General features: G+C 39.1%; 1 protein-coding gene across 1 annotated transcript in view; it reads left to right on the top strand.

Moving 5' to 3' along the window:
- The window catches only part of COPB2 (coatomer protein complex subunit beta 2), a 13,452-nt gene continuing 650 nt past the window's right edge, over window positions 1–12,802 (top strand). Inside the window, exons 1-20 of the mRNA XM_017728842.1 lie at window positions 1–161; window positions 414–500; window positions 1,375–1,501; window positions 2,507–2,655; window positions 3,768–3,914; window positions 4,964–5,063; window positions 5,198–5,340; window positions 5,562–5,761; window positions 6,055–6,165; window positions 6,431–6,519; window positions 6,596–6,702; window positions 6,984–7,127; window positions 7,789–7,919; window positions 8,220–8,427; window positions 8,663–8,773; window positions 9,593–9,807; window positions 10,088–10,180; window positions 10,260–10,440; window positions 10,547–10,615; window positions 12,237–12,329. Coding sequence (XP_017584331.1) covers window positions 108–161; window positions 414–500; window positions 1,375–1,501; window positions 2,507–2,655; window positions 3,768–3,914; window positions 4,964–5,063; window positions 5,198–5,340; window positions 5,562–5,761; window positions 6,055–6,165; window positions 6,431–6,519; window positions 6,596–6,702; window positions 6,984–7,127; window positions 7,789–7,919; window positions 8,220–8,427; window positions 8,663–8,773; window positions 9,593–9,807; window positions 10,088–10,180; window positions 10,260–10,440; window positions 10,547–10,615; window positions 12,237–12,329 — 2,559 coding nt within the window. The 5' untranslated portion in view covers window positions 1–107. The remainder of the gene's footprint in view (window positions 162–413; window positions 501–1,374; window positions 1,502–2,506; window positions 2,656–3,767; window positions 3,915–4,963; window positions 5,064–5,197; window positions 5,341–5,561; window positions 5,762–6,054; window positions 6,166–6,430; window positions 6,520–6,595; window positions 6,703–6,983; window positions 7,128–7,788; window positions 7,920–8,219; window positions 8,428–8,662; window positions 8,774–9,592; window positions 9,808–10,087; window positions 10,181–10,259; window positions 10,441–10,546; window positions 10,616–12,236; window positions 12,330–12,802) is intronic.

The raw sequence follows: 12,802 nt of genomic DNA, 5'->3' as shown, positions 1-12,802 counted from the left end.
ATTCCCAATTCTTTCCCCCCCAGCCTCTCCGACTCGATATCAAGCGGAAGCTAACAGCCCGGTCTGACCGGGTGAAGAGCGTGGACCTGCATCCCACGGAGCCATGGATGCTGGCCAGCCTTTACAATGGCAGTGTTTGTGTTTGGAACCATGAAACACAGGTGATGGCATTAGTTGTCCCTTATTATGAAATATTCAGAACTGACAGATGTGTATCTGGTGTTGAAAAATTGAATTTATACGAGAATCTTCAATCACTCCTACTAATTGACTGTGCTCTCCTCTGTCTGAGTGCAAAAGTCACTGTATCAGTAGACAAGTGACATATTGGACGCTGTTAAGAAAGTATACAGAGCTGATTTCAAAATTGGTATTTTCTCCAGTGCTATAAACTTAACTATTTTTATTTTTAGACTCTCGTGAAGAATTTTGAAGTGTGTGACCTGCCCGTGAGAGCTGCCAAATTCGTGGCGAGGAAGAACTGGGTTGTCACTGGAGCTGTAAGCTGTTCTCCACTTGTGGTTTCTTATGCAGCTGCGCTTTCTCTAATTTATTGTCGTGCTGTTACTTTGTGCATCCCGTAATAATCTGACCTGATATGAATTTGTAGAGGAGAAGGGAATACTTCACTACAGTTTCCCAGAAATTTTCTCCTTTAAGGAAACTTAGAAGCTTAAACTTTTCATTTCAAAAGAGAGCAAGCTGCTAAGGTGACTAACTCTGCAGGTAATGCCGGGTAGATGTAGTTCAGCTTTTCCTGCTAACTGGAACATACTCAGCACACAGTTCTGACTCAATATTATTGGTGCTAATTTAACTAAAATGAAACTATTGACAATCCTAGATAAGATGAATTAGAAATTGCTTTCTACTTTTCTTCTTGGATATATTAAAAATAAATTTTTTCATTTTGCTCACTTGTAGAAAAAAAATCTCTGCTTTTAGTCAGTGAATCTACCTTGGGAGGAATAGTTGTATTCTAGTCTTGGTAACACATTTTTCTTTATGGAGTGAATATTTTTTGGTTAAATTAAGGTAATGCTGAAATGCTTTTGTCTCAACTTTCATTTCCTAATCTTCTGCCCTGTACACAGAGTAGACATTTCATTTTGTTATCTTATGCTGGCATGACCCAGTTACTTGTGAAACGAAAGTTTGGTTGAAGTTTTTTCCATTTCATAAATGACTTGGAACAGCAATGTGTAATTTATAGCCGCCTGAATCCAAGTATAGTTTGTATCATTAGCAAACAAAAATTTTTAAACTTTTTGTTGTCTTCAATGGTGGAATGTTTTTACCTACCTCCCCTGCATTGCATAGAAGGTGCACTGCACAAGAGACTTATTTTCATGTGGCTTTTCTTCCCTTTCCTAGGATGACATGCAGATCAGAGTTTTTAATTACAACACCCTGGAAAGAGTTCACATGTTTGAAGCCCATTCCGACTACATCCGGTGCATTGCTGTGCACCCCACACAGCCCTTCATCCTGACAAGCAGTGGTGAGAGTCCTTTGGGATATTTTCATGTTCGATAACCAGCTATTTTCAGGCTCCTGTTTTCTGTGCAGTGAAGGATTGCAAGTCTTCTTGGGAAGACTCAGGATTCCTTGAGCAAGTAGCCAGTGTGACAGTTGTCATTTTGTTGTTTCTTTGCTAGATGCATTCATGTTTCTTTAGTGGAATATCAACTGCACTTACAATTTAAAATATAATGGCTTATGTTCTTGTCAGAGAAGAGCAAAGAGCCTTCTCTCTTAATATCTGCCAGAAGAAGCATTCATATATGTGCTAATCAGTGTGGCAAACTCTCTAATAACAGCTCAAGTTGTGTTTTTTAAAAGATTTCATAGTGGTTTGGAGTAAGTTTTTAGCTGGGAATCTGACTTGAAAGCAACAGATAACTTTCATCTTTTTTTCCCAAAATACCACTGAATTCTCTGTTCTTTGAGGTGATCTGTGTTACTGAGGAGGACCCCAGTGTCCCATCAGACCTTGCCCAAGAACACTTAGATTGTGCTGCTGAGTCCTTTTCCTTCCTGGAAACCTTACACTAATGTAGTCTCTGCAGGACTGCAGAGAGCTCTGTGAGTCACAGGCACTGTGTATTTCTGTGTTTTGCTGTTGAAGGTACTTAAGGACCCAGATTCACTGTCTCTGCTTCATCCTTAGCACTCCCCAGAGCAGGTGCTGCAGAACAAAGCAAAGGGCCAATTGCTTAATGTCTGCCCACTATTTTAAGATTAACAATTCAATACCTTGATTCTTAACCTCCTTTTTAAAGACAGAGGTATTTCTTTTTAGTTTTATCACCAGTACTGGACAACCTTTTTGAGAAACTCTTACTCCCTGTAGTCCTTCTGCCAGGACTGGTAGTCCTACAGATGAAAATAGATTATTAGCAGATTATTCCAGCCTTTAACATGAAGTGATGGAGAATTATGCAGTTTAAGAAGGTAGCTATCACTCACTGAAGCTTGGTTGTTTGTTGTTTGTGGTTTTTTTCAGATGACATGCTGATTAAACTCTGGGACTGGGATAAAAAATGGTCTTGTTCTCAGGTCTTTGAAGGACACACCCATTACGTCATGCAGATTGTCATAAACCCAAAAGACAACAATCAGTTTGCCAGTGCCTCTTTGGATAGGACAATTAAGGTAGAGAAACTATATTTGGGTTTTTTAGTCATTAAGTGATATCAGCGTACACAAACCAATAATCCTGTATGGATGATGGGTCAGTATTCTTAAAAGCAGATGCAGTAATAGAATTTTGACTGAACAAAGACCTGGACATTGGTCCAGGCACCTGCTTAGTAATTCAGTAAATTTATCAGTTTACCTGTTGCCTCTAATCACTGAAAAGTAGTTCTTAAAACTCTTTTAAGTGCTATATCTCCATTTGGACTACACAGAAATATTGGAGAGGAGTAATGGTTATACTGTCAGTGAGTGGTTTGGGCATATTGAAACTATATAGTGAATAAAGACTTTAACTGTGCATTAAAAGAAAAAACTAAACCCTGGTAAAGGTGTCTCTCCCATTACTATCATGTCCTTAGCCAATGCATTGAATTGTTTCCAAAGATGCCTTCAGCCTTCTCATGGCAGACCCTGATGAGTCTCATTTGCTGTGCAGCTATAACTAAATATCTGTGACTACAGGTTTGCAGCCACTGAGCAGTGACACTTCCTCACATTTCCTGTTCATTATCAGTATATTGGCTGTACAAAGCCACCACTGATTTCACATGTCCACAGATGTTGAGGTGTTTATTTGATGTGATAAACAATGATGAGAAAACAGTAGTGTAGCTACACTTGACTTGGTTCATTTTGTATCTTCATTTAACATGAGATTTTATATTCTTTAACGTAACTGGAAAAATTAAAATTCAAGACCTTTGGATGAAACTCATGTATGATAATAATTAGTTACTAGTTAATTTTATAAACATATACTACTTCTTAAAAGCAGTGCTTTATATGGTTTCATGTCCTTAAAAAAAAGTTTAAAGAAACCAATTTCATTGTTTAGAGGTATGAGCAGAACATGGGCAATTCAGCATGTTATTTGTGTTTATTGGGGGAGGGACTGGTAGTTGACTGAGCAGTTGTTGAGGTGACAACTGTGTCTTTGGAATTCTGTATTATTTCTCTTTGGACTTGTAAAGTACCTCTGGGTACCTGCCGTGTTTGCCAAGGGTGACCTGGACACGAAAGGTCACTAAGTACACATGGTTGTGTTTTGTTGGGTCTTTTCTGGCAAGGTGTGGCAGCTCGGATCATCATCTCCCAACTTCACCTTGGAAGGCCACGAGAAAGGAGTCAACTGCATTGACTATTACAGTGGTGGGGACAAGCCATACCTCATTTCTGGGGCAGATGACCGGCTGGTGAAGATCTGGGACTACCAGGTGAGTGCTCAACTCCTCAGGAGCCTTTGTAGGCTGCCGCATTTGGTATCAAGTTTCTGTTGTTAGCATTAGACTTTTTCCTTGTGACAAAATTGATCCCTCCCTTTTAGGCTTCATGTTTGTGGATTAAGCTGTTCCTCTTCTGTGTTCAAGTGTAAATATTGCTCCTGTATCAACTCTTTCCATCCTTCCACTTCTCTTTTTTCTTTTTTTCATTCTTTATTGCGTCCCCCCCTCCTTTTTCATCCTGTGCACATTGGCACAGTCTCATGTGTTGCATGCACACACATGTGGTGTGCTTCTCCTTGGCAGGAGTCATGAGGTGCCCTGTTTGAATGCTCTACAGGAAAGAGAGATCTAATCCAGGGGTTCAGTTCTGTTGCTGGACCCTAGAACTCAAAAGTTCCTCCTGTGTACAAGTATCTGAATGGCCAGAAGGGCAAGACAAAAGTTGTTAGGTGGTACTTTCTGGTTGTTAAAACTTAACTGCCTCAGAGTAAATGCAAGCCCAGAAGTTAAAGCTGGCACTGTTAATTTAAGCATTCACTGCAGTAATGAATAATACACAACAGTGCTTGAAATTTTGCCACCATGTACAGCTGGAGACTCCAGATACATGCTCCAATCCTAGTTATCTCAAGCAGAGTAAACCTCTCTTTCACAACTGTGTGAATGAACATTCTTACCAAAGACCTAAATTAGATGTGTTTTCACCTGCAATGCAATGCTTTGTTACGATTTTTTTTGCAGTGAATTCAGCTTGCTATCTTGCTTTAATCAGTTGTGCTATGCAGCTCTGAGAAAGCATATTTTCTAGGCATTAACATATCTGAAAATAGAGGAAAAGGCCTCTGTCAAGAGAAATATATATTTTCTTCTGGGCAGGAGGTACAACTGAATACAATCACAGTTTTCAATAGCTTAGTGCTGTTGTTTGAACGCCTTGGAAATGTAAGAAATCTAGAGAGTTTTCAGATATATTTTGGATTTGGGGGAGATTTGTTTTAAGAAATAAAGGTTAAAATGTAGCACTGTGTTCTCTCTTTCAGAATAAAACCTGTGTCCAAACACTGGAAGGACATGCTCAGAATGTGTCATGCGTCAGCTTCCATCCAGAGCTGCCCATCATCATCACTGGCTCCGAAGACGGTAATTTTGTGTTTTCTGATGTATAAAGGACAGGAAAAGAACTTAGGGGAGAACTCTTCCTGTGGTGTGGCTGCAAACCTGCTGCCCTCACACTGAGGAGAGATTAAAGGATCCATCCCTTTGTTTTTCCCTAGGAACGGTGCGCATTTGGCACTCCAGCACTTACCGCCTGGAGAGCACCCTGAACTATGGCATGGAGAGGGTGTGGTGTGTGGCCAGCTTGAGAGGCTCCAATAACGTAGCTTTGGGATATGATGAAGGCAGCATTATTGTTAAGGTACAATTAATGGTTTGAAATGAGAAATTGTGATTCATCACTGTCTTCTATGTGCAGAACAACTGATTTCTCATTCTGGGATAATGTGTAGAATACTGAAATACTGGCGTTTTAATTGGCATTTTTTTTATAGAGACTGACTATTTCACTTGATATTTTCAACTGAAAAGAAAACCATCAATGTATTTTTTTCATAGCCTAACTTCTTATTTACTTTCTAGCTTGGTCGTGAAGAACCTGCCATGTCCATGGATGCAAATGGAAAAATTATTTGGGCTAAACATTCCGAAGTCCAACAGGCTAACTTGAAAGCTATGGGAGATGCTGAAATCAAAGATGGAGAGAGGTTGCCACTGGCTGTGAAGGATATGGGCAGCTGTGAAATCTATCCTCAGACAATTCAGCACAACCCTAATGGACGGTAATACATTCTTTTATCACTTCTCTTCAATTGGCTGGGGGGCGTTTGTTAACAGGCTAAACTAAAAGGGATACAAGGTACAAGAGCTGCTCAGTGGAGAGCAGAGGGAACACGATGCAGGAAGGAAATCCAGTTCCATGATGTTTTAGGAGTATATAAAGCTCATGCTCTGTCTGTTTGCAGTGATTACATTGGCCATGGGAGCCTTTACCTTTACAGATAATTTGCCTTCTTGCTGCTGCCTATCGAACTGAACAGAGATAACTGACAAATGCCTCTTTCTCCTGCCCCAGGTTCGTTGTGGTGTGTGGTGATGGTGAATACATCATCTACACAGCCATGGCTCTGAGGAACAAGAGCTTTGGCTCTGCACAGGAGTTTGTGTGGGCACATGACTCTTCAGAGTAAGTCTTGCACATTTTTTCCTTTGTATTACATTTACTGCTGTTACTTTAGTTTAGTTTTCAGGCCATGAAGACCAAAAGATGCATGTAAAATGAACTTCTAATAATTAATTGTCCTGCTTTAAAAGTTTGAATTTTTAGCACTCTGCTAGTTTTAGAAGATAACTGAAATGCAGGTGTTTTGTAGCAGCTTATGATTTAGTCATTTACTACTTTAGAAACTGAATAATTGTTTTGGTTTTTCTCCAATTTAATCTTTATTTAGATATGCAATCAGGGAGAGCAACAGTGTTGTAAAGATATTTAAAAATTTCAAAGAGAAGAAGTCATTCAAACCTGATTTTGGAGCAGAAGGTAAGTACTTTAGAAATAGATATGTTGGTGTGGTTTTTGCACAATGAGGATCTCTTCCACCTTTATTTTCTTGCAGGCATCTATGGTGGCTTTCTGTTGGGAGTCAGATCTGTTAATGGCTTGGCTTTCTATGATTGGGAGAACACAGAACTGATTCGCAGAATTGAAATCCAGCCCAAACATGTAAGTTTCTACGTGGAACTGAAGTTATTTACCTGTCTGTGTTTACTGATTTATATTTTTTTTACTAAACTGATTGTCTTGCATGAAGCCAAGCTGTCAATAATAAAGTAATGACTTAAGTTTATCTCAGTCATGTAGCAGAAAGAGAAAAAAAATTCCTGTATTTGTTGGCTTCTCAGTCCTAAGCTTCTAGAGTTAGGTTGTTTTACCCTTAATGTCCACATCATCCTTCTTAGCCTGGGGTGTCTAACACTGTGCCACTGTTGATTCTGATGATACAGATTTTCTGGTCTGACTCGGGTGAGCTTGTGTGCATTGCTACAGAAGAGTCCTTCTTCATTCTCAAATACCTGTCAGAAAAAGTTGCAGCAGCCCAAGAAACACATGAAGGTGTCACTGAAGATGGAATTGAAGATGCCTTTGAGGTACCTTCTATTCAAAAAGCGGAGTAAGATTAGAGATGGTAGAAGCAAGAGAGTGCAGCAAACTTAGTCCTTAACATAGTCCAATTTAAATTTTAGTTTCCAGACCATTTAGTATCACACACTGTTCGTCTGCCTGAGGAACACTTAATCATTTTCTTGGAATTCCTGGGGAGTGTATCCCTGTCTGAATCCCAGAATAATAATAGACCTTGATGCCTGCATTTCTCTTCATCTGTTCACTACTGTCAGAGTGTTACAGAGATTGTTTTTAAAACACACTTTTGGGTCATAGCTTAATTTTTTTTCTACAATTTTCAAGTTTTGAAATGTTATTCAAGTTTGAGAAGTGAGAAAACCTCATGCTGTGAAATGTCAGAAATCAAAATTTCAGAAGGAAAGTTATCTTTGATTGTCTTGCTTAATGCTTAGTTTGGTGCTTGTTTCCTAGATTTATAATTGGCTTAGTTAAGAATTAGGTTAGCATTTATGTAAAACTAAATGATCATTTATGTACTTCTAATCTATATCTAAACTTGTATTTGCAACTCGCCCAACTATTTACTTATTATAGAATATGGAATTAAATTTTAAATTGTAATAGTCTTTCTGTTACCTAGAAGTATCTTTTTATGTGTCTAATTAACCAAAATTTGCTTTGCAGGTTCTTGGTGAGATTCAGGAGATTGTGAAAACAGGCTTGTGGGTTGGTGACTGCTTTATTTACACCAGTTCTGTGAACAGACTCAACTACTATGTTGGAGGAGAGATTGTCACCATTGCCCACTTAGACAGGTGAGCTGTTGCTTCCACAGTTGAAGTGTTAAAAGATTCTCTCAGAGAAGGGAGCTCAAGGTTAACCCTGTCAGCTGCTTGCTGTGCCTTGCTTTAGCATGATAGGTAGGAACAAGTTGGATGTTCTGAGGCAGCAGTGCAGTTGTGGAGGGATGAACAGTGCTGTGTGAAAGCGCACATCCAGTAAAAGTAGAATATTTTATGGGAGTATTCTTGCTACAATAAGAACTACTGGAATCTTTTTCACAGACTGTTGTGTAGTGGATCTATTGAAGCTGAGTGTTCTTTGTTTTGTTTCAGAACAATGTATCTCTTGGGGTATATTCCTAAGGACAACAGACTGTATTTGGGCGATAAAGAGCTAAACATTGTCAGTTACTCTTTGCTGGTCTCAGTGCTTGAATATCAAACTGCTGTGATGAGAAGAGATTTCGGCATGGCTGACAAAGTTCTTCCCACAATTCCAAAAGAACAGAGAATCAGAGTCGCACATTTTCTTGAAAAACAGGCAAGAAAACTACTTCTTAGTTATCAAACTAAATAAATCAGTTTATTCACATTCTTAATTGAGTTTGCTAAGCAAAACTCAGTCATATTACCTGTGAGCATTAACTCTTGTTAATTATCCCTATTTGTTTGAGAACACTGTAACCTTCTGTTCAGAGTGGTTTTAGGATTAGGTTAGCATTTAGGATTATTTTGACCTGACAGGTCCCAGCTTCACTGTCGGATTTTTATTTTAGGGCTTCAAACAACAAGCTCTTGCAGTATCTACAGATCCAGAGCATCGTTTTGAACTTGCTCTTCAACTTGGAGAATTAAAAATAGCCTATCAGCTTGCAGTGGAAGCAGAGGTAATTATATAAATTTGGGTGATTCATCCTGGATTCTGAGTATGAGCATGAATCTGAGAGATTTCTTACCACTGTAAGAAAAGACAGTGGTATATGGGGATGCACTACAACTCTCTAAACACAGCTGAAATGCCTCCCAGCTCCTTTGATGAAGTTGTTCTGCCTGTAATTCAAAGGAATCTTGTGGGATGGGGACAAAGAATGTTGTCTGCTCAGAAAACTACAGAAACTCCTGGAGAACACAAAACTTGAGCCGAGAACCAAGCCTTTATCTCCAATACTTAACAGTGAGAGGAGGAAAGACAGGGCTGAAGCCTTCAGACCTTTGTTCCAGCCTTGGCAAACTTAGACTGCTTGCACTAGAAAAACTGACAGTGATTTGTCCCATCATTATTATGCAGAGAATCGATCTCATTGTTCCTGCTGTAAAATAATGAAGTCATTTATAAGGAATGTTAACTTAGTTGTAGACACAAATGCCTTTCAGCATTCTGAAAGTTAACTTGGGAGCTTTGAGAGATTGTTATAGTTAAATTTCCCAAGTTATGCCTACATCCCCCCTCCATGTTTACTGAGCTGTTTATTTTATGTAATACTATAGCTGTGTAGGGATCTCTTTTAACAGTCACTGTGTCATGCTGGGAAGCTACAGTAATCACAGTACCTCAAAGGGAAGACAAGTATAGTCATGGGACACAGCACCTTCACAAGTAAACTTGTATTTTCCTGCTTAGCACTCTGAAAACCTTTACATGCTGTTCAGAAATGTGAGTGGTTTGCTTTTCTCTTTTCCTCCCTCTCCCCTTTTTGTACAATCAGTCAGAACAGAAGTGGAAGCAACTTGCAGAGCTTGCCATTAGTAAATGCCAGTTTGGCTTAGCCCAGGAGTGTCTGCACCATGCACAAGACTATGGAGGACTGCTGCTCCTGGCCACAGCTTCAGGAAATGCCAACATGGTGAACAAGTTAGCCGAAGGTGCAGAAAAAGATGGCAAGAATAATGTGGCGTTTATGAGCTACTTCCTGCAGGGAAAGTAAGTAGCAAACGAGATTCTGATTGTTCTTTTCTGCTTTCCCAAGTGCCAAGGCCCTCAGGTTCTTCAAGTGGTTAACTACAGCTGCATTTAAACTCTATGGAGAAAGATGGTCATTGGTCCTTCTCAGAAAAGCTCATTCTATTTTATGATGACTGCTAGATTTAAAATCTGAAATGAAAGCACTTTAAGTTAATGTAATAGAATAAACAGCTAAACTAATACAATAATTTGTCTTTATTAGGTTTACTGGTTAAAATCACATTTTGAAATCTTTTAGGCTTGATTCATGTTTGGAACTCCTGATTAAAACTGGGCGTCTCCCTGAAGCCGCTTTTCTTGCACGGACGTATTTGCCAAGCCAAGTTTCGAGGTAATTTCTAAGCATATGCAGAGCGTGAATTATGTTGTCAGAATGAGCTGTCTGTAACAAATCTGGTTTGCATCTCCAGGGTTGTTAAACTCTGGCGGGAGAACCTCTCCAAAGTCAATCAAAAAGCTGCTGAGTCCCTTGCTGATCCTACAGAATATGAAAATCTTTTCCCTGGATTAAAGGAAGCTTTTGTTGCTGAAGAGTATGTCAAGCAAAGTCTTGCTGACTTGAGGCCAGCCAGGGAATACCCCCTTGTCACTGTAAGTAGAAAGTTTTACTGTCTCTAGAAGAAAAACACTTGGTGCTGTGTAAAATCAGCTCTAAGCAACTCAGTGCAACACTTAAATGGGGTTTTTTGACTTCTAGCCAAATGAAGAAAGAAACTTACTTGAAGAAGCAAAAGGATTTGAGCCTTCTGGAATAATGACATCTCAGGTCAGTGTTTCTACTGAGTGATGAATGTAAGGGAGAACTTTGCTATCTTACAGTAACATCTACTCTGGAGAATATTTCGCCAGTAATGGACAAATTGTTGCTTTTATTACCTTGACTGTAAGTGCTGCAGTTGGTTTCATGTTCTTTTGCCTCAGATTCTTCTTAATCTGCATCTGTACCTGCTAACAGATTCTTGACTGTGAAATTATTTCTGTGCTTCCTTACCTTGGGTCACCCTTTGTAGTGTGAGTAATTGTAGAGTCTTACCACTGAATTCATCTTACAGAAAAATAACTCCAATTGCATTTACAATCACTGCCTCGACTGCAGCTGGTTTTGTAAAAGCTCAGTAGCTGGAAATGGAAACTCTTGCATATTACAGCAATGAAAAATGCTTTGTGTTCTTGGCTAGGGTGCTGCGTGGTTATGGAATAACACTGCCCCATAACTAACTGACCAGGAATCCTGCTCAGGTACTTGAACACAGGTTCTAATCAATATCTGAAGTAACAAACTCATTTTTTTTACCACCTCAGTTGTCCAATTATTATGCAGAAAATAGGACAAGTATAAGGTATAAGCATACAGATTGAAACAAGCACTTAAAGCTTTTCAGAGCCTTAACAGAAGATGACAACCTCTAATTTTGCTCAAATACACTTTACATTTGTATATGAAAATCATAATGCAAGGCTTTATAAAGGCAGTGATGTTGGCACAGCTCTTTGAGGCTATAAACATCTAAAACCAAAACTGCGCTGGAAACTGAGGGAGAAACAGAAAAGCAACAACTCTCCTCTCCATTGTCTGTTTTTCCTCATAGGAGATGCACTACAAAGCATAGTTTTGAACACTTCTGACAGACCAGAAAAGTTAGGTTACTTTCAAGCCTCTGTAGTGACTCTTTGCCTCTTGTGTATCGAAGGAAATAACATTAAAGCAAAATCAAACTTGTCTGCACATTTGTTAAAGATGATAACATTGTCAGGGCTACCTGAAACATATGAGAACTAGCTTGCATTAGAAGCTGAAAACAGCACCTCAGTGTATCTTTGCATTCAGCTCATGATTGCATAGAAGCCCTAAACCCCAGCTGTCTCTTACAGCTGAATATGAGACATTTTGTAGGAGACAGATTAATTCTATAATTAAATACAGTTAATTGAATAGTACCATTGCTTCAGTAATAGTACTAACTGATGAATTATCTTAATATAAAACTTGTGCAGCAGTGAAGCGAGAAGATGAAGTGTTAAATCATTATAGGATATGGAACTTTAAAGCCCAGCAACTACTAAAATTTGCTGTCACAGTCTCAACTAACTGAATTTCTCCTGCTGAGGACATTGAAAATCACTGACAGCACTTCAGTATTTGAAATGTACTGGTACTTTCTGAAGGTTGTTCTCATTTTATCAGTTCCATCATCAACTACTTCAAATAGTCTCCAGTGGAGTGAGGACTAGAATCCTTTGTGACAGTGAAGATGTGGCTCAAGAATAACTGAGGGAAACTGAAAGAGAACCACTGGGAAAGGGGCATTATAGGTCTGCTGTTGTTTACCTGGTTTTGTTGAAAGAATTTAAATTGAAAAAAACTAAAGGAATTTCTTTGCCCTTAGAAGAAGGCTGAAGAACCAGTTCCCTCTCCTAAACAAGAAGTGATGAAGACAGTTGTGCAGAATTCTGATAGCCTTCCAGCAAGAGATCAAAAGGTACCAAAATGGTTTTATGAGGGGAAGTATAAGCACCCAATTAATTTTACTTTAAAGACTTTAATTAGTGTGATTTAACAAAGCTACTGGAAAACATCACTCCAACAGTCCCAGAACAGTGTTCAGAACCGTGCCCCATTATTACTGTATCCTGCAGCTGTAGGAAGGAGAGGAGAGAGATCCAGCAGGCAGGAATTGAGCAGCAAGATTGATTGAATTATTTTACAAACTTTTTTATAGACCTTTTCTTCACAGTCTAATTGGACAAAGGATCAGCCACCGCCCTGGGGTGATTGGCTAAAATCCTAAAACATCCATTGTCAGAATGTTTTCCTGCTGTACCATAAACAAGGCTTTGCAAGATCACAGGTGTTCATAGTTCATAGAACTCTGCTAATATCTTCGTGAGAGAGAAAAGTATCTCACGGGTTTAGAAAGAAGCAGGAAAATTTCTTGCTAACAGCATTTTTGTA

This window comes from Corvus brachyrhynchos, unplaced genomic scaffold (assembly GCF_000691975.1).
Source record: "Corvus brachyrhynchos isolate BGI_N302 unplaced genomic scaffold, ASM69197v1 scaffold223, whole genome shotgun sequence".
Taxonomy (NCBI): domain Eukaryota; kingdom Metazoa; phylum Chordata; class Aves; order Passeriformes; family Corvidae; genus Corvus; species Corvus brachyrhynchos.
Note: the sequence above shows the minus strand (reverse complement) of the source record. Positions and strands in the feature narration are given on the sequence as shown.